Source organism: Ahaetulla prasina, chromosome 5 (genome assembly GCF_028640845.1).
Source record: "Ahaetulla prasina isolate Xishuangbanna chromosome 5, ASM2864084v1, whole genome shotgun sequence".
In the NCBI taxonomy this organism is placed as follows: Eukaryota; Metazoa; Chordata; class Lepidosauria; order Squamata; family Colubridae; genus Ahaetulla; species Ahaetulla prasina.
The window spans coordinates 103,254,091-103,273,515 of NC_080543.1; the positions used below are offsets into that span (position 1 = coordinate 103,254,091).

Here is a 19,425-nt window from a genome sequence, read left to right on the forward strand (position 1 = left end):
CATTTACACCAATGGGAAAGCTGGTAGGAAGTCCAAACTCAGGGTGTCACAGGAAGAGGGGCGGGAGGAAGGGAAGAAAAGAAATAAGACTTCCAATCTTCTTGCCAGTTTCCCACAAGGAAACTCAATGGGGAAGCTGATGGGAAGTCAGAAGTCACTCCTATTGGTGGTAGTGGTTTTTTGCCTGCCTATGGTTTCTCAATCTAGGTAAGGAAATATGTCTGAAGTGATGACCCAATGGGTCATGGGTTGTCTATATGTATGTGTGTGTCTAGGCAGAAAAAGCCTGGCAGAAGAGGGTGGATGTGTACCCAATGATCTCTTAGAAATTAGTGCTCGATTATTTAAGAGAATATGCACTCTTCTTTATAGGACTATATAGGATCACTTATAAAGCATTTAAATTTTTCTAATGCACAGATTAAAATATATGTTCACAATCCAGTACATTCAAGACTAAAGGAACAACAAAAGGAAAAGGAACACAGATCTGATTGAATTATTCAATTTGTTTAATTTATTTCTTAATATCACAACTGTACAACTTTCATACATACAGAAGGAAATGCATATTGACTACATCATGGCATGTAGATGCATTTCCAATTATAATACAATTAAGTGCAACTCCACTTGAAAATGTACATTTGTACAACTTATACAAAGTAAAGACTGCTACACTATTATTCTGTGACAGTATAAAGCCTTGATTTATGTTAAGTTTCACTACTAAACCATTTTCTGGTTAAATACAAAATATACTAAATCATTTTTAAAAGGCCTTTCTGGTAGTTGGCCAGTATATAAAATATGTTGTGTAAAATTTAACCTTCTGCATTTTAAAAAATAAGCTTGTAACATGTTGTCATTGAGAGCTATTAAGAGTGACACGTTTAACAGGAGCCATGCTGTAACTTCTTTTCCTTTGCTATTGCATCAATCACCATCTGTCTTAGAAACCAAGACCCACTGAAAGCAATGGTCTTTAATGTAAGATGTATTAATAGGGTGTATGGTGATCTCTCATAGTTTTGGCATTATTTTTAACTGAAGCAAAGAACACATACGTCCAAGTAAATAGCCATAAAACCAATTCAGAGTGAAGTGTGCTTAAACCTAACTAAAATAAGGTGGTTTAAGCACCCTAAGCTCTTCATTTGGTTGTATTTTTAATTGAACTTGCAAGGTAATGCTGCTTTATTCAAACTACAGAATAATTTTCTGGAAAAACAAGACCACATTCTTCTAAAAGGAAGAATAGAAAATGTTATTCAAGTTTCCATCTACATTTTCACTGGTGAAGTTTTATCAGTTTGTGAAAATATGTTTTTTATAAGATGAACCTGAACATTATTACATGTTAACATTATTTTGCTCTATGTCGACCAACAGTTCATTTTTTTTGCTAACAACTGTATCAAAGGAAAAATCCCAAACGTTTTTCCTATTGCCATTCCTATGACAAGAATGGTTTGATGTATAACCTCCTTTAAAAATATACATTTTACAGTCCTGCAACCTCAACAAAAAGGTGAGGCAGGAAATAAATATCAGTTCTCAGGGCTGTATTTGCTCCTGATCTAGAAACTACCTGTTGTAAGCTCTTTCTTTTTTAGATTTCTCCAGGGCTTTGTCCATCGTTTTCTCATTTTCTCCTCTACATTTGGGACAGTACCACTTGCCTTTGGGTTTATGATTGAGTCCCACACAAGAGAAATGAAACCATTCAATTGGGCATTCATCATTGTCACAGCCTATCATTTCTCCATAGGAGACCTGGTTACACAAACAATAGGTTGGTTCATTGGGATCAATGGGCAGGTCTGCAGGGGAAGCCTCCCTCTCTGCTTTGGTCTTAGACCTCTTCTTTTTCTTGGAAGTTTTTGCTTTCTTTTCCTTTGGCGTTCCTGAAGTGATGTCATCATGATCGTGATTATTAGAAGCATTCTCACGGTTTTCATTATTTCTTTGCCTCCTGGATCGCTTATTGTTGGGCTTTTCTGCCTGAGTCAGTGTTTCATTCTTTGATTTATCTTGGTTAGCCTTACCACTATTTCCAGTAATGTCATTAGTCTCTTGGCAGGTTTCAAATAATTCTACATGACTATCAACTTGTCTAGTTCTGTTCTCGACGAGTTCTACCATTTGGCTGACAATCTGGATCTTTTCATCTCCCAGTTCTTGACTTCGAATCAGTGCCCTCTGTATACAATGCAATAATCTTCTCTTTTGTACTGCATCTGTTTCCCGTTTGAATTTTTCATAATAGTCATCAAGTTCTTTTAAGATCTCTGTAAAGAAAGAATAAGGTTGTTATTTGTCAGCTTTGTATACAACACAGAAATGTTTAAGCTTCATCAAACAGGTTTGCCCAAACAAAAAAAACCTCCCAAAACCTTTCATCATGTAACTTGCTCTACTTCTAAGCACCACTATTTGGAAAAAGAGATGTGTAATTTCTTCTAAATCGAGCTTGACTGCTGCTGATTTCATGAACATTTCTTTTTGGTTTTTTGGCAACAGTACAGAAGTACTTTCTTCCAGAATGATTTTTTTATTAATTTCAAATCTAGCCTACAGTTCTTTTACTGTATTATTTGGAAGTCTCATATTCAGATTATTTATTATTAGCATATGATATTGTTACATTAGCCATGACACCACAATATTATTGTAGAGTAGTAGTTTAGGTGGCAAGATACTAGATCTGTTGTAGGAAACACTTGCATGCTTCCCAAGGTGCGCCACAGGACAAGCTGGCTTCACACCAGAAAGAAATACCAATGGCTCTTCCTGCAGCGTCACCTCTCCCTCCCCATAGCTGCCACCCAAACGGCCGTGAAGGTTCAGAGCTGGCAGGAATCTATTGCACAGAGCACCAACTCGTCTCCCCACCAGTGGTACCTATTTATCTACTTGCATAGAACATGCTTTTGAACTGTTAAGTGGACAGAAGCTGAGGCGAGTGATGGGAGCTTACCCCGACACTCGGTGCTAGGATTCAAACCACTGGAGCAGAGACCATTTTCAAGTCATCATGGTTTATTTTGCTCATTTAGATATACGTTTCTGTGTGTATAAAGTAAAAAAAGGTAAAACTGCCTTGAGCTTCAAGTCAGTTTTACCTTTTTTACTTTATACACACAGATCACTCCATGGACATGTAGTTCTTTTAAAGCATCACATTAGTTTACAACTGTCTTCTTTCATTTGTTTTTTTTTTGGGGGGGCGGGGTTTTCCCTGTACTGGGAATTTCCTGGTGGCCTCCCATCTAATTTCTTACTAAGTAATTTAGCTTTTAAAACCAGCGTTGGTGAGGCACTGCCACCTAGCTGAGCCTTTACCGTATTAACCTCTAAAATATAGTAATAATTCATGCGATGTAAATTGTGCAATTTATTATCTTTCCTTCTGTTGATTATACGCTGTGCAGATTTAGCCACCGTTTTACTCTAAAATCTGAGCTGTCTTTCGAACTATTTGTAAGCCATCTTGAGGAAATACGTGGGTTTTCAAGGTCGGGATATGTCCGTCTCTTAAATCAAGAGGAGGCAAAAAATACAATGTGTATTTCGTGTAATTTACATGCAAAAATCCACCCCACTGACTTTCTTTCTGAAAAATAAGCAGTGCCAGTCTTGGAACTGAGGCGACCTCCTTCTCTCTTTCTCTCCCCTGTGATGGCCGTTCGTTCCGTTCCAGTCTTTATTTTAGACCAGGGCTTCAAGGAGTCCTATCCGTATCAACCCAACGAACGAAACAAGACATACCATTTGGGAAAAGGGAAGAGAGCAAAAATGGATTTGCTCCGACGCCTCTCTGCTTCGGGAAAAATAAAAAGTGGCTGCCGGTCAGCGTAGCACTCGCCCCTTCCTCACCCGCGAAGTCCCGGCCGGAGCCTTAAATAAATCAACGCGCGGGGGGAGGGGGGGGAACGAACGACGAAAGAGAGCAGGCCCCGCCCCCAGGGCAGCAGCGGATAAAGGGGCGGAGCCACCCCAGAGCACAAGAGGCCTCCCCGCAGCCGCGGCGTCGCTGAGAGGGTGGAGTTGAACCAGCAGGGCGCGCGCAGGGAGCGGGAAAACAAGGGCCCTCAGGCCCCGCCCCGTCGCCGGGAGTGTGCGCTCGCCTCCGCTCCCACATTCGAAAAAGACCTAGCTCGTCCCAGCTGCCTCTCTTATCCTCAGCCAATCAGAAGCGCCTCCCTTGCCTCTCCCTCCCCCGTCTCCTTTTCAGGCAACGAAGCCACTCCCCCTCCGTCCCTCCCACAGGATACGATTTCGAGGACCATTGTTCTTAGAAGGGAAGTGGCGGTAGGCGTGAGTGCGTGTATGTCTGTTTTTCTCTTTACGTCTGTCTTTAATAGAACGTACGCGAAGAGCAGGAACCGTCCAACCGGCCAATCAAGGTCTGGCAACTCCCACCACAGTCCGCCTGGGTCGAAACCGTCCAATTAGAATAAGGAATTATACCAATAGCCCACCTTCTAGCTAAAAAGTATTCCCACCAATCAGGAGGGAAAGCCCCAAACCAACTTCCACCTCCTTGAATGCCAGTTCCAATCAAGTCCCGAGGGCGGGCAGACCGACAGCCTTCATCTTCCACATCAACCCATTAGTCACCGCACGCCTTCAACTCTTCCTTCAACTAGCAAGCCAATCAATCGCAGAGGAGCAGCCGGAGCAGTTCGAACTATTAGAAGAAACCTCCGCCCTGCCGCTTCCCCCCCCCTCGCCCCATCCTCCACCCTTCGGTCCTGTCAGCGTCACTACGAAGCGAAGATCGGTAGAGAATTTAGGGGATACTAATCATTGAGCAACAGGGCGGGGCCAAAGCGGCTTCCTGAGGGGAGCTCCACCAATAATGGCAAAGAAGGCGTGGCAAACACAATCGGGGGAATGACGAGGAGCTATAAAAGCCCTGTGACGGCGCTTTTCACTCTCTTCTTTTAGAGCTCAAGCGCAGAGGCGTCTCCCTTTAGCGCAGTCGAGTGTTCACCGCGGGTTGAAATGCCCGCCCTTGTCCTTCAACCCTCCTCTCTTCCGTATTACCTCTCCTCAAACAGCCGTTCGTACCCGCAAGTTGACGCTTGTCTCTTCCCCTTCTCTCTCGCTTTTACACACACTCGCCTGCTTTTTTTGGCGCGTCTTACGGACGGGTGGCACAATATTAAGTCCTCACCACAAAACAAATACTTGCTCTTCGTGCCCTACTCCTCCCTAAGCGCCGCAAACCCGAGCCGGTTCCCATCTCCTGCTCTAGTTCACCGGCGGAAAAGGAGTTTGAACGTGCCAGGGGCACTCCGGTGTCACCTCCACTAGCAACCGTCGCACTCTTTTCACCGCTCTCCACCCCTTTTACCTCTCACAGCACCCGGTGACAAAGGACTTCTCCAGCTCTTTAACTCCAACCACCATTTCCCGGGTTGCAGAGTGCGAGAGGAAGGGAAGGATCCAGCCTCCCTCTGTAAGAGCTGCAAAACGCGGCAGGAGTTTGGGAAGGGGGAGGCCCTCCGCACATCCCCAGCCCACACGGGATTTATATAATCGGTTCCCATCACTTTCCGCTCCTTCTCCCTGCAGAATTTAGGCGAGAGCAGCCTGTTTTGAAAGCAAACCCCATTGAAAAAAAGAAGAGGGAACGAAGGCTACAAGCCCGGCCCACCCCTCGCACACTCCAGCTAATCCACCCGCCCGCCCTCTCCCTCTTACTAGCACCCTCTCCTACTACAGCCATTGCGAATACTAGAAATTCCTCAATGTGGTGCCCTAGTCGGTCTCCCTCCTCTTCTTCCTTGCCGCTGTCCCACCGTCCCCAAAAACAGCCCCTCTTCGCCGGGGAAAGAGGAAGAAACAGCTGCCTCCGTGCCCCATGCGTCCGGATTTTCCTGCCCCTCCTCTGCCCCGCTTCGGTGCCGCCGCCTTTTTGTCCAGCATTTTTACACCTAAAAAGCCAAGTCCTCGCTTCAGAGCGGAGGACCGAAAGGAAGACCTTTTGTTCCGCCCCGAGAGGGGGGAAAAGAACTGGGTATCCCTGCAGAGCAACCCCCCTTCTCTACTCTCCTTGCTTTCCGCTCCTCTTCTCACTAATAAATAATCCTGGTAATAAAAGCCACCCTCTGCTTCAAGCTCGGGGGGCGCAGGGAAGGGACCCAAGAGACCATCTCTACAAACAAGGCAAGCCGAGGTGGCTTCTACAGACTCTGTTCCACCAACACATAAAGGAGAAAGCTCTTACCTTGGTATTTGGCGTCAATTTCCCTCATCAGGGAGACATTTCTCTGCAGATCGAAAGGCAGCGATTCGATCGAGTCCAGGTAATCCTCCACATAGTTCGTTAAATGGAGCTGCTCTCCGTTGGCAGGATTCAACATTTTCATCCGGCCGAAAATTGTGGGTATGTGTGTGTGTGTATCTCGTCCTCTCACCCCAATGGGCGAGAGTTTTCCTTTCCAGCACGGCAGCCCCAATGGCAGAGACTCAGTCCTCCGCCGCCTCGGTGCCTCTCTCCGGTTCCTCGATCCAACCGAAAAAAACACCAGAAAAGCTACATCTGAATCTTTTCTTCCCTGAACAGGCAGTCACACAGTCCGCGAGTCTCTCCAGCGGCAGTAGCAGCTGATTGAATGGCTGTCGTTGTCGGTAACTCACCAAGGAGGTGGTAGGAACAATCAGAGGGATGTGTGTGCGTCTCCGTGTGAGTGTGTGGACAAGAGAGGGGAGGGTGGAAAGGGAGAAGACGGTCTAAAAAAAATACACAGATCTCCCCCGGCAGACAAGTAAGATCCGCGCGGTAAAAATGCCTGGCAGAAGGCAGAAGCAGCGTCTCCCAGTGCGTGCCGCTGCTCCTGTGCTGCCGGTGATCTTAATGCAGCTTGCTCTGTACGCCGCACTTGATCCAACGTGGAAAACCCAAATACCAGTTTCAAACACTTGGGAAACATTCAACCCCGCCAGCTAGTGCGCGTGCGCAGCACTCCCATTGCACCCCCCCCCTCCGTAAGAGCAGCAGCAGCAACAGCCAGGACGCTCAATGCGCCGCTTTCTCTACAGTTGTGCTGGTCTCTCCCTCCTCCCCAGAAGGAAGTGAGACCGCGGGGGCGGGGGAGCTACACGGGAATGGGGTTTTGTGCATGTCCAGCCAAATACAGCTTTCTGACGTAGTCATATCTCGGGGTGAGGCGGGGGGGGGTCGCAAACGCAATACTGCTTACTCGCCTTTTCCCTGGGGAAAAAAAGGGGGGGGGGGCTGCGCCGCGCCGCCACTGCTGGAGCGGGAACTCGGGCCGCGTTGGCCAAAAGCAAAACGAGAGTGATACATCTGAAGTTGGTGGGCGGCGTTTCATTCGGCGGCCGGCTTTTGAACTCCTCCGCCGGAGCCTTTGGATCGCTCAGCACCGCCGACCGGAGAATTGGGCAGAGCTGGTAAGAGTTGGGATGGTGGTTTTGGGTTTGTCGGGCCCCGGGCATAAACTTGGAGAACTTGCGGCAAAGGACTATGGTCCTTGTCAGCCTCGGCATCAAGCTGCATTGGTGCCCAGAGCGGAAGAGATGCAGCTGTTGGTTCCCTTCTGCCTGCCCTCTGCATTGTTTCGTTTCTCCAGTTTGCAGGAGTTTCCTGAGTTAAAAGGAGACCTTCTCCTTCCCTGCTTGAAGTTAGCCACTGCCTCTATTATTATAATCCAACACTGACAACAGGACGGCCCAATCCACTGTAAGGCTGTTTCCCACCCCTTTGCTTTCTAACCCAGTCACAGGCTGCGGGTTGCAGAGCCGGAAAAGAGGCAAGTAAAAATCGGTGCATGCGCAAATTGATGAATTGCGAATAAAATGGAGGGCGAAAAGATGCAAAAAAGTAGACTACATTTCCCCGTACCATTTTCCTTTTTTCCCCCCTCTCCTTTTTTGTGATGCCGCATGCGTCCGGATAATGGCTACTGGACTCCGGGGTGGGGTACCCCCCGTGCTTTTAAGATTGTCTAATCTGAAAATCAAAGCACACTCAGCTGCAGAAAACAAGAGAAGTATCTAAGTGGAACAAGCTGGTTGTTTTCCTCAGCCCTGATGAGAAAGGATCGCTTGGTACTTACTATTTGAATTTATCCAACTGCAGTACCCTCCTAAGCTCAAATCCATGTTCAGATCCCTAGGTAATCCTGCTGTTGGGAAACTAGATTTAGGTTGATGTAAAGATAAACTGAACAAAGAGAGGAAACATCAGGAAACAGCTTTAAAGCCAATAGTTAACTGCAATGGCAATTTAAATACATTTAGTCAGCAGTAGATGTAATTGCCAGATGCCTGCATAAAAACAACTGCCTTGAAAATGTTGAGGATGTAAAACTGACAAAAGGTGGAAGAAAAGGGATGCCTTGGTGAAATAGGCAGTGTAGTGAAGAGTCATTCTTAAATTTTCAGATCATTATTTGTCCACTGAATGTTGAAGGGATATTGAGCTGTTTTTACAACCATGATCTTCACATATTACAACTTAAAAATTAACTTACTGTGTTTGTAAGCAAACAGGTGTGTGGTGGCAAACTTTTACTTTTTGACATATAGACTTAAAAATAAGATTTTGAATAGCTATGCTGATAATAGAGATTGCACAATGACGATTTGAATAGATTAGTTTTTAGAATGCCTTGATTACTTTATATGTATCTCAAGGAGGCAAGTTGACATTATACTCCTTTCTCTTCCACAACAACCCTATTAGGTGGGTTGGAGCTGACTGGCTCAAAGTTACCCAACTGATGTTCATGCCTAAGGCGAGACTACAACCCAGTCTCTTGGTTTCCAGACCAGTACATTAACCACTACACTGTAGTGTAGATATTGGCAAAATGTTTGTTTTACATTCTCACCACAGAAATAGTATCCTCTCTGCTCCCTGAAACAGTTACCCTTCAGTCAATAGAGAAAATAGTCTTGTAAAAGAAAGAGGCGCATCAGCTGCTTCTCTTGAATAGAGATTGTAAAAGCAACTCCACAGGGAATAAAAATACTAATTTTTTAAAAAAGTCAAGGGAACCACCATTAAATAACCTTGGTTGGACCAGTCACTTCCCCTCAGCCCAACTCACTTCACAGGGAAAATAGGAAGGCATGTTGGATATGTTCACTGTCTTGAATTATTTGTGAAAATAATAAAGGCAGGGTATAAATAAAAGTTGAATCTCATCTGAATTTTTTTTGCCTGCTGCAGACAATCTGCACACCAGATTGGTGTGATATCCTTGTGGTGGTTATGCTGTCAGTACCTAGCAGTTTGAAAGCATGCAAATGTGGGTAGATACATAGATATCACTTTGGTGGGAAGATAACAGCGTTCCATACACCTTTGGCATATAGTCATGCGTGCCACATGACTATGGAAGTGTCTGACAGCACTGGCTCCATCTGCTAAGAAACGGAGATGAGCACCATCCCCTAGAGTAGGACATGACTGGACAGGAGAAATCTTTACATTTACATAAATTCACAGAAGCAATCATCAACCATTTGATTGATAACCTAGACCAGGGGTGTCAAACTCACGTTGTCACAGCAGCGTCACATGATGTATTGGGACTTTCCCCCCCTTTGCTAAACCTGGTGGGGGTGGTGGGGGTGGAGCCAGCACGTGATTCATCTGGGCTGTGAGTTTAACACCCCTGACCTAGACTATTTGGTGCTTTAAAAAAATTGAGATGCCAAAATAAGCAGCTGTAATCAATTGGTGTCAAAACCTGCAGACAAAAGGAACAAGCGCAAGGAATTTTATTTTCTAAACTATCGAGGTGGATAAGGGAAAACACATTTTTTTCTAACAGATAAGAACCAGAAAAAAAGGGAGAAGGGATAGAACTAGCTCTTTTTTAAAACAGAAGCTTCTTTTTGTTTCATACAGAGTCTGAGAAGAGAAGGAATGGATTTGCCCTTGCCTAAGAAAGTACGTTCCTCAGTAGACACAATTTCACTATGCTGCTTAAGCCACAATTGTACATATGGTAGCGGAAAGGGAGGAGTTTTTATAAATGATAAACAGCATTTGTGTTTAGTGGTTTTTGTTGTAAGATTTGCTGCTTCTATCTGTGTTTCCTAGCAATAGCAATAGTAGCTAAGTACCTACCCTTGGAAATACTTTGTGTAAAAACTTCTGAAAAATTATAAACCTTGAAAGCTTTAAATGATGCTTTCATGTTTATAGGAACTTATTTTTGTGTGGAGCAATTAACTACAATATTTGTGTAGCTTTAAGACAAAGATCCATAATTATTATATTGAATGAGACTTTTTTCAACTTGGAAACTTTTTCTGGCCAATCTGTAGACTTAGACATAAATTCAGTTTCAAAGAAGAAAAGCAGACCTGCAAACTGGTATCTTCATTCAACTTGATTTGTTTCATCAAAAATAGATGTATAAGATGTTTTGCATTAATAATCTTAACATACTTTATTAGCTACAGTCAGTCAGTTTTAGTAAAATTTGTGTCTGTTCAGTACTTTATTTTAGACTATAGATGCCTAGATGCACACATTCATACATATGATCTAGGACTAGAGATGCAGGATGGGCTACAAATCACAGCTATTATTTGTCTCCAGGCTCAAGGGGCAGAATTTGCAAGCTTTTTATTAGCTTTGTTATTTTTTAATTATTTACTTAAAAGTTTTGGGATAATTCTGGGATATAAATGATTGCAATAAATATTTTCTTTTTGGTAATATGTTTATTTCATTTCTATAGATGCATAGTTTTAGCTGTAAGCCATCCTATTTGTGTCTAAATAAAATTAGAGAATATGAATAAAATTAAAACACACTTCCAGTATATGTTTTAGTAACTCAGTGACTTTAATGGTACTTATGACCATGTATATTGGGATTCATTCTGATTTACAAGCAAGGTATTGTGTGTGCAAGACCTCGCTTACAACAGTTCATTTAGTGACTGTTTAAAGTTACACTAACACTGAGAAGTGACTTATGACAATTTTTCAGTTACAAGTTTTGCATCTGCATGATCATGTGATCAAAACCCAAGATGCTTGGCAACTAGTTCATATTTATGACCAGTGCTCTGTCCCAAGGTCATGTGATCCCCTTTTGCCACCTTCTGACAGTCAACGAGGAAGCCAGATTCACTTAGCAACCAGGTTATTAACTTATCAACTGCAATGTCCAATAGGCATGACATGGCATTTTGGGTTCCTGCTGTTTAAACCCACAGTCTCAAGCTGATGTTCAAGGCCTTTATTTCTCATATTCCTCGAAGAAACTCACGGTGGCCGACATGGATTCAAAAATCACTTTCATCCTTGTAAAAGTCTGAGTAGCACTATTCAAATCGTCTAGTAAGCCCCAGACCGAATAGGGACTGAGCCCGGATTTTCCCCTACCAAGACTCCATCCAGGGAATTTATCAGCGAGTTTTATTTCCGAATAAAACTGTAGAGATTTGCATTATATTCCAGATTTTAAAAGGGCGAATACGAACGTCTGCGGTAACTACAGACACTGGCCGCTTGCACATCTCCACGTACGGTGTTTCCCCCTCCCCTTGCAATTCTGGTTTACCCAGAAACCTACCCCATGCACTTAATCGGATGCCATCCCTGGAAAACATGCCCCAGCTTTACTTTCAGTCTCCGCGGGGGACTTTTTCGCGAGTTAACACGGGGAAGCTACGCAACTCTCAAGGTCACCGGCAAATCTGGAAAGGGAGTTTGGGGAGAACCGTGTAATCTCTGAAAGCCATCATCTCGCTGTTGTTGAACGCTCCCTCGCTTTCTCCGCCTCTCCCTACTAACGTAGGCAAAGAACCACGAAAGCTCCTCCTTTTCCTGCTGGACTCCGCCTGTAGCTACCGCTCTCCTCAGCGGCGAACAACCGGCGCCAACTGTTCCTACCGCCGGAGTAGGCTGTGCGGCGCTTCTTTTGCTGGGGAGCTGCGGCGCCGAGAGAGCCCCTCCCTCTTGCTGGGAGGAGGGAGGCTGGGGAGAGGAGGAGGAGGAACAACGCGCCGGGATCTCGCCGTCGTGTGGGCTGCGTGTCCCTGGATTGGCTTCGGTGCAAGCAATAAAAGAGGAGCCGCTCGCCCGGCGGCCTCCTCCCTGCAACGGAGGCATGTTTTGTGCCTCTTTGCTAGCCCGGCCTGGCGGGAGCTGCCTGAACGCCTCCGCTTCTCCTTTGCAGCGGCTGGACGTGCGTCGGTGGTTGACTTCGGTGGCCATCAGGGCTCCGCCTGCTGCTCCAAGGAAGCGCCAGCCGCTGGATGAAGGTTCCCGCAGGAGAAGGTGCACTGGGGGTACCCCGGAGGTCGGGACGAAGTGGATCAAGCCCAGCGGCCAAGACACCGGGATCCAGATCTATAACAGCTTGAGCAGAAGCAAAGAGCCTCTTATCCTGGGAAATGCCAACGTGGTGACTTGGTAGAATAATTAGAAAATTGTCAAATCCGTCCGTCCCTCCCTTTCTGCAGCTTATAGATGCAATGAAATAAATCCTATTTTGTTGCTGATGGAGATGGAGTAAATGTTGGGGTTGGGCTGTGGGGGGCGTCTCTCCTATAGATGGTTTCCTTGACCTAGTCCTAGGGCTTGTTAAAGCTACAGACTTTCTCAATGAAAAGGAAAAGCAGTACAGTAGTACAGACTTGGATTGGTCAATTAAAAAACAACTTATTTCTATCCCTCTTTTCTAAAAAAAAAAAAAGTTAATAGAATAGAATGGGGCTGTTATTGGGGATTGCAGCCCAGGCCCTAAAATAGCAGTTTTAGCTTCTGGAATTTGGAAATTCATCCGTCCCAAGACCTTAGTGGCCTTCTCTTGAACTTGATCTTAAGTGATATAGGCATACAATATCTACCTTCCAAACAAAAAAGAACCCTGTCAGATAATGGTCAAGCAGATAGAAGGCAGTTGGATCAAGACCTGGAATATTAGCAGAGCCCAAGGAGTAGCTACAAATGAAAAAAATTCATGAGCCGGCTTCTGGTAGAATAAGTGTACCATATCTGACCTGGGAAATTAGGGACAGCAATTAGATGGCAGAAAAGAATTTGAATGTCCGTATCTACTGTCATCTAGTGATCGTCTGGAGCTTTATTATTATAAATATTTAAAGCAGAAACAGAAAAGCAGAAAAGGTAAAGATAGCATTAAATAACATGTGCTAACAGATTTGTTGGCCTAAAAGTAAGTGATCAATTCCTGATCACTTTACAGAGACAAAACAGAGAAATTGGTTTGTCATTGTCTTTATCCAGGGACCCCTTACTCATCTTCTATGGTATCATCTAATATTGATTAGGTGGTACTATCTAATTGATGTAGTGATGTGCAGTATGCATAATTAGTGTTTTTACCTACTCTGATTGTGAATTAGTTGGAAGACTTAATGTTATGTAAGGCTGCTTTAGGCAAAGAAATGGGTAAAATAAAATCCCAACTCTTGAGGCTTTCTGGAAGTACCTTATTGTTGCATATCAAAGATGATGATTTGCGAGTCCTCCTGGGCTTGAAGCACGCTCCCAATCTAGAAGTAATTTAGTCATTGCAGGTTGTTATTCTGCCTTTATACCCTCTTTGGAAAATTGCCATTGTTCAGTTAGGCCCTAATTAAGATGGTAAATTTTGAGCAGGTTTCATGTGACCAATAAGATATGACTCAAAATATATTTCTTAGTGAAGTCTCCATAGCAAGATCACCATAACCAGATTATGTCATCATCCAGGATCAATCATTCTGGCTGATGTTAAACTTTTAAAAACTGTTCAGTGATGTGACTTTTCTACTTGTATCTCTGATTTTTGTCACTTTAATTTTATTTGCAGGTACAGCTGTGGGCCTACTGTATATGATCATGCACACCTTGGGCATGCTTGGTGAGTTTTAATCATTTTTATTTACATTAGTACCTCACAGACTTCTCCAGATATAGACTATAATTAGCAGCAGTATCCATAGCAAATTGTTCCATAGTAAAATGCTCACCATTTGTGTGGTATATGCAAATGCCATTACAGCCTTCTTTTGTAACATCTGCTCAAATTGCAGATGTGTGACAATGTACTTTGTTTGTTATTTATTTATTATATTTTTATCTTGTCCTTGTTCTTCATCTCTCCATAAATGACCATTTTATTAGATAAATTAGCATTGATTAGCTCTTTCAACAAAAAGTAAAAGTTAGTTGAGTTAACACTGATATTGTATTTATTTGTAATGAAAGTCTCATTAGGTTCATTAATCTCAAGAAACTACATTGAGAATTGCCACATCTAAATGGATGAAGATGGGATGTAGCATGACGGATGGGTAATCTATCTGACCAGGAAGGTCTGCAGAGAGGTGTCCATGACACATGATCAAAGCCTTGCCCCTTTTTATGTTTGTTGTGATGGCATCTTGTATTTTCTAACTCAGAGCCCCCACATCCCCTCCACTCCCCATGGACAACTCTGCATCTGACTTGGCGAAAAGAATTTTTCAATATATATTATGTTGTGGGTTGCCTTACTCTGGTTGAAAGATTAGGTGAAACATTTTATTACTTCCAGTATTCTTATTTTTCAGCTATGGGTGAAGTGATTAAAGCAAGGACATAGTGAAATACAGAATACTTTTTTGAACCTCTTTCTTAAGTAGAATCTAATAGCCCCATCTATGTGGTCCAGCTGGGAAAGGATTCTACAGATGCCTTTCCTAAGAGAAATTGGAGAGTAGATACCCAGAGAGTTGATGCTCTTCATTTTGGAACAACTTATCATACTGAGGTCAGGTTAGCTTCTACACTTTTCTCTTTTCAGAAGTAGGGTAAATCTGTTTTGAACATTTTTGTTCCCGGTATCTAACTGCAAAGTGCAACTTTGAATGCAAACTGAAATTTACCTACTTGTAGTATGTGATACATTTTTGATCTATTTATTATCATGAGACATTTCCAAATCGCCAAAGTAAACTCACTGAAATATCTAAGATGACTGTGTAGGGACCCAGATTTAGAGGAGAAAGTGTGATTTGGAGCATAAGATGGTATGCCACATTAAACCTATTGGCAATCAGGTTAAGTCAGGATTTCTTAAAAATGCCACAGTTGGCTGACTCCACAGTTAATGATGACTGTTTACCCGATATATATCAGGTTATAACCAATATGTATCAGGATATAATACTTAATAAAATATATAATTTTATTTTAGGGAGCTAAATAATGCCAATTCATCCAATTAGTAGGCAATATGAATGTAATGAATTTTGATATATATTTTATTAGGCATATAAAATTATGGGCATTGAATACACACGTTTAGTGACTACAATTATAATGGTGATGGAAAAGTAATTTTATGTTAATCCTAGTCACTGTGTGTTAGCCATAATATTAATCTATCTAATAAATAAATAAATAAAACTTCACATTTATCTGCTCATCTGTAAAGCAAAGGAAAGCTGAAATAAGATCATCACTTAGCAATCACCTTAATGACCAACTTGCTGGTTCGAATTGTGGTCACTAGGTGAGGACTAACTATTTTCTAAGTAGAAGTTATTACCTTATTTCAACAGTGATGGAACTTCAAGGAAAACTATAAAATGACTAAACTTATTTATCAGCAACTTAGGCCTGTTTATTTAGGGCTTAATCAAAACAAGAGACTTGTCTCACATTGCATATTAAAGAAAGTTTACCGTCCTGGTTATTGCATGTTAGTGGTGGAGCTTATTTTAGAATTTATAGGTGTAGGATTGCTTTATAAAGAAATAAAATTAGAAAAACTAAGTCATAGTTGCAACATTATATTTAACAATAGCTATAGTTAAAAATAGCTGAAGTTTGTATAGAAATGCCACCTGTCTCTTGAATTTTGTAGTTTGTTTGCTTTCAATTCCTTTCTGTGCATTAATAACTCAAACATCAGGTAAAGTTATGGAGGTATAAAAAAAAGTTGCCGTGGGATCTTATAAATATCTGCAGGATTTGTTGTTGATTGACCTGATTCCCAATTGTTATCTGTAGCAATGGTAAAATGTGTCCTCCCTTCCTTACCTGCCAAGTCTTCATACTGCTGAAATTAAGAAAATATGGGATAATACTTTTTGTGTCAAAGTGGCTGTAAATTTTGCTCAGTTTCTGGCTTTAGAATTATTTAATTTTAATTTGTATCTGAAAAAGATGCTTCCTCCCACATTATTATATGTGTTCTGTCTCTGCCACCTAATGTCTGCTTACTCTGTCTGCCTAATCACCATGCATGCATTCACACAGCCTTTTTCTCTTGCTTCTTGCTGCTTTATTGCTGATTGTGCACTTAGTTTCTCCCTCTCGTCTTGGGTCTCCTATCCATTCACCAGCCATACACAACCAGCCTCTCCCACTCATACCCATCTTTCTGGGTATGGCAGTAATGCTGCCTTAATTTAATTTCAACTGTAGGTGATTTTAAGCATCTTATCAGAGACCGATGTGTGTTTGTTGCACATTTGGTGTCTAATTAAAAAACAGGATAGGTTTCAGAATCCTGAAGCTTTCCTATTGCAAAAAAGTAGATTTTATGTCATAGTAAATCTTCTGATGTACATAAGATTCTGTTGTTCTAATACATTTTGGATATATTTAGAAAGCTGAAAATGATGATCAGAGTTTGTAAAACTTGTCACTGCCTTAATACATTCATTATTTTTCCCTCTGTATTTCAGTTCCTACGTAAAATTTGACATAATTCGAAGAGTAATGACAAAGATATTTGGAAAAGAAGTAGTGATGGTGATGGGGATTACAGATGTAGATGATAAAATAATTAAAAGAGCAAATGAGGTAAGCATATAAATCAGCCTACTTTATACATGTTTTTAGAATGTGTATCTACTTTATATTGTGTATTACTTTATACATGTTTCATTGCTTGGTATATAAAATCTGTCCTGAAATGTGTGCTCCTCTTGTATTGTGATATTTGCATCATATCCCAGTTAGATAGTAAAATACAATTCATCTGTTAGAATTGATTTTTACATAAGCTGAAAATACTTGAAACCATTGAAATGTATTTGTTTATTTATTGAACATATTGGTAGGCTGTTGCAATCAAAAATTACTCAAAAATACAACCCAAACAAACCCCAAATAGAAACAAAAAAAATACAAGAATACTAGAGTACAAAAGTAGTATGAGAATCAAATATAGCAATAACAAGTCGAATCAGGAGGAAGCTCTCTGACAAAGGTCGTACTTTAGAAGCTGGTAGAAAACCAACAGAAAAGGAGCCAGCTTGATTTCCACAAGGAGGCTTTTCCACACAATATTCAATACTGTAGTACAGGGGTGTCAAACTAGCAGCCCATGGGCTAGATGTGTCACGTGCAGGCCACGTCCACCCCAACTCTGCAAAGGAAGTTTGCCCCTTTTTGGCCTCCGCATGCTCCATTTTAGACTTGTTCCAGGCTGTGGGGATCACCACAGCACATCGCCGCCAATCGCTGCCTCTCTATGTCACGTTTATGGCTTCCGCACGCTCCGGACTTCGTGTTTTCAGCTGGTTCCCGCCAATCCCCGCCGCCTGGAACTGGCCGAAAACGCAATGCATGGAGGCCAAAAATGGGGCATGTGGAGGCTAGAAACATGACTCACGGAGGTGGCGATGGGCTGTCGCCTGGAACAGCTGATTGGCGGTATTTCTGGAGGCCGATCCAACCGTTAATGAGCTGCTTGTGCTGAATCAGGCTGCAATAATATGCTGAAGCTGACCAGGCTGTTTGCTGTTTGTTGCAAGGATGCTAGCCAGATGAATACCAATGGATGCTGGTAGGCAGAGGCAGAAGCAGAATTTTTTTTTCTTGTTTTCCTCCCCAAAAACTAATTTGCGTCTTATACTCTGAAAAATACGATAAGTTTTCAGCCCCCTACAACAATTGCAGAACGAGGAAGTCAAAGCTTAATGTCAAGGGAATATTTTTCTGTCTGATTTATAGATCAGCACATTTTTAATTACTTCATATTATTACTTTAATTATGTTAGGTTACAACAATAATTGGGACCAGGAACTCTATTGCTAAGTGATGCAGTCATAAAGCATGATATGAAATGATTGCATTACATAGTAAGGACAATTCTGGCAATCCCAGTTGCTATTGTAAAATGAGGACTGTGCAGGTCATTAAGCTAGGATCTCATATCATCAGAGGCTCCTGACTTTGCTCGTAGGAAGCTAGTAGAGAATGCCAGAAATAATGATTACATGACCAGGAGACCCTGTGATGACTAGAACTCCAAGGACCAGTCATATTATTTATGGCTTCATTCAGCAGCATTCTGAACCCTTGCTGAATAAATGGTCATAAATCAAAGCCTACTTGTATATATTTCAAAATTATATATGCATTACTGGACAGCCCGTGACTTGTTGGGTCATTGTTTCAGATATATTTCCTTATTGGGCGCCTTCAACAATGGCAGAGTTTCTAACATAATGGAAAAGTTCTGCCTTGAAAGTAACCCATGTTGAATTGCATAGCACAGTCAGACAAGGAATTTTATGTTTCGGACGTTTTGGATTGTGTAATAAAATACCTAATGGTCATTTTTATGTCATAAAATGTTTTATAAAATTTGTTAAATTTCAATTCCGTGAGAGTCACAGGTTCTGGATTTTGGATGCTTTCTGTAATTTAGTCCATTTCAGCTACCTTGGTTGAAAAGGTTTTGCCCTTATTTACTTATTTATTTATTTATTTGAATACATATTAAATAATACATATGAATTGAATATTATTAAATAATATATATGAATAAGCATGAATTGAATACATAAAATGAATACAATTAAAGGGAACATTAGGACAGGGATGGTAGGTAGGCACGCTGGTGCTCTTATGCACACCCCTTACAGACTTCTTAGAATGGAGTGAGGTCAACAGTAGACAGTCTTAGGTTAAAGTTTTGGGGATTTGGGGATGAGACCACAGAGTCTGGTAGTGCATTCCAGGCATTAACAACTCTGTTACTGAAGTCATATTTTCTGCAATTGAGATTGGAGTGGTTCACTTTAAGTTTGAATCTATTGTGTGCTCATGTATTGTTGTGGTTGAAGCTGAAGTAGTCATTGACAGGAAGGACATTGTAGCAGATGATTTTATGAGCTATGCTCAGGTCATACTGAAGGCGGCATAGTTCTAAATTTTTTAAACCCAGAATTTCAAGTCTGGTGACATAAGGTATTTTGTTGCGAGCAGAGGAGTGGAGGACTCTTCTTGTGAAATATTTCTGGACACACTCAGTTGTATTAATGTAATGTATGGGTTCCAGACAGATGAGCTGCATTCGAGAATTGGTCTAGCAAATGTTTTGTATGCTCTGGTTAGTAGTGTAATCTTACTGGAGAAGAAGCTACGCAAGTTTAGGTTTACAACTCTTAATGCCTTTTTGGTGATTATGC

At 42.0% G+C, this 19,425-nt stretch overlaps 2 protein-coding genes across 9 annotated transcripts in view; one reads left to right on the forward strand and one right to left on the reverse strand.

The window, feature by feature from the left end:
• Window positions 1-494: 494 nt before the first annotated feature.
• On the reverse strand, window positions 495-7,128 carry ING1 (inhibitor of growth family member 1). 2 transcript variants are annotated; one of them, XM_058186858.1, is made up of 2 exons: window positions 6,239-7,128; window positions 495-2,291 (listed from the first exon to the last, which is right to left on the reverse strand). In XM_058186858.1, exons 1-2 carry the CDS (start codon window positions 6,378-6,380, stop codon window positions 1,588-1,590), a joined length of 846 nt encoding a protein of 281 aa, XP_058042841.1. In that variant the 5' UTR covers window positions 6,381-7,128; the 3' UTR covers window positions 495-1,587. The 2 variants fall into 2 exon arrangements, with proteins under 2 accessions (XP_058042841.1, XP_058042840.1); XM_058186857.1 differs by lacking the exon at window positions 6,239-7,128 and adding an exon at window positions 5,363-5,591.
• A 59-nt stretch (window positions 7,129-7,187) lies between these two features.
• The window catches only part of CARS2 (cysteinyl-tRNA synthetase 2, mitochondrial), a 39,068-nt gene continuing 26,830 nt past the window's right edge, over window positions 7,188-19,425 (forward strand). Inside the window, exons 1-4 of one of the 7 annotated variants that reach the window (XM_058186856.1) lie at window positions 7,188-7,425; window positions 12,182-12,417; window positions 13,823-13,873; window positions 16,689-16,806. In XM_058186856.1, coding sequence (XP_058042839.1) covers window positions 16,723-16,806 — 84 coding nt within the window. In that variant the 5' untranslated portion in view covers window positions 7,188-7,425; window positions 12,182-12,417; window positions 13,823-13,873; window positions 16,689-16,722. Of the gene's footprint in view, window positions 7,785-9,920; window positions 12,418-13,822; window positions 13,874-16,688; window positions 16,807-19,425 lie in introns of those variants that run through there. The other 6 variants (XM_058186854.1, XM_058186855.1, XM_058186853.1 and 3 more) reach the window with 6 other exon arrangements.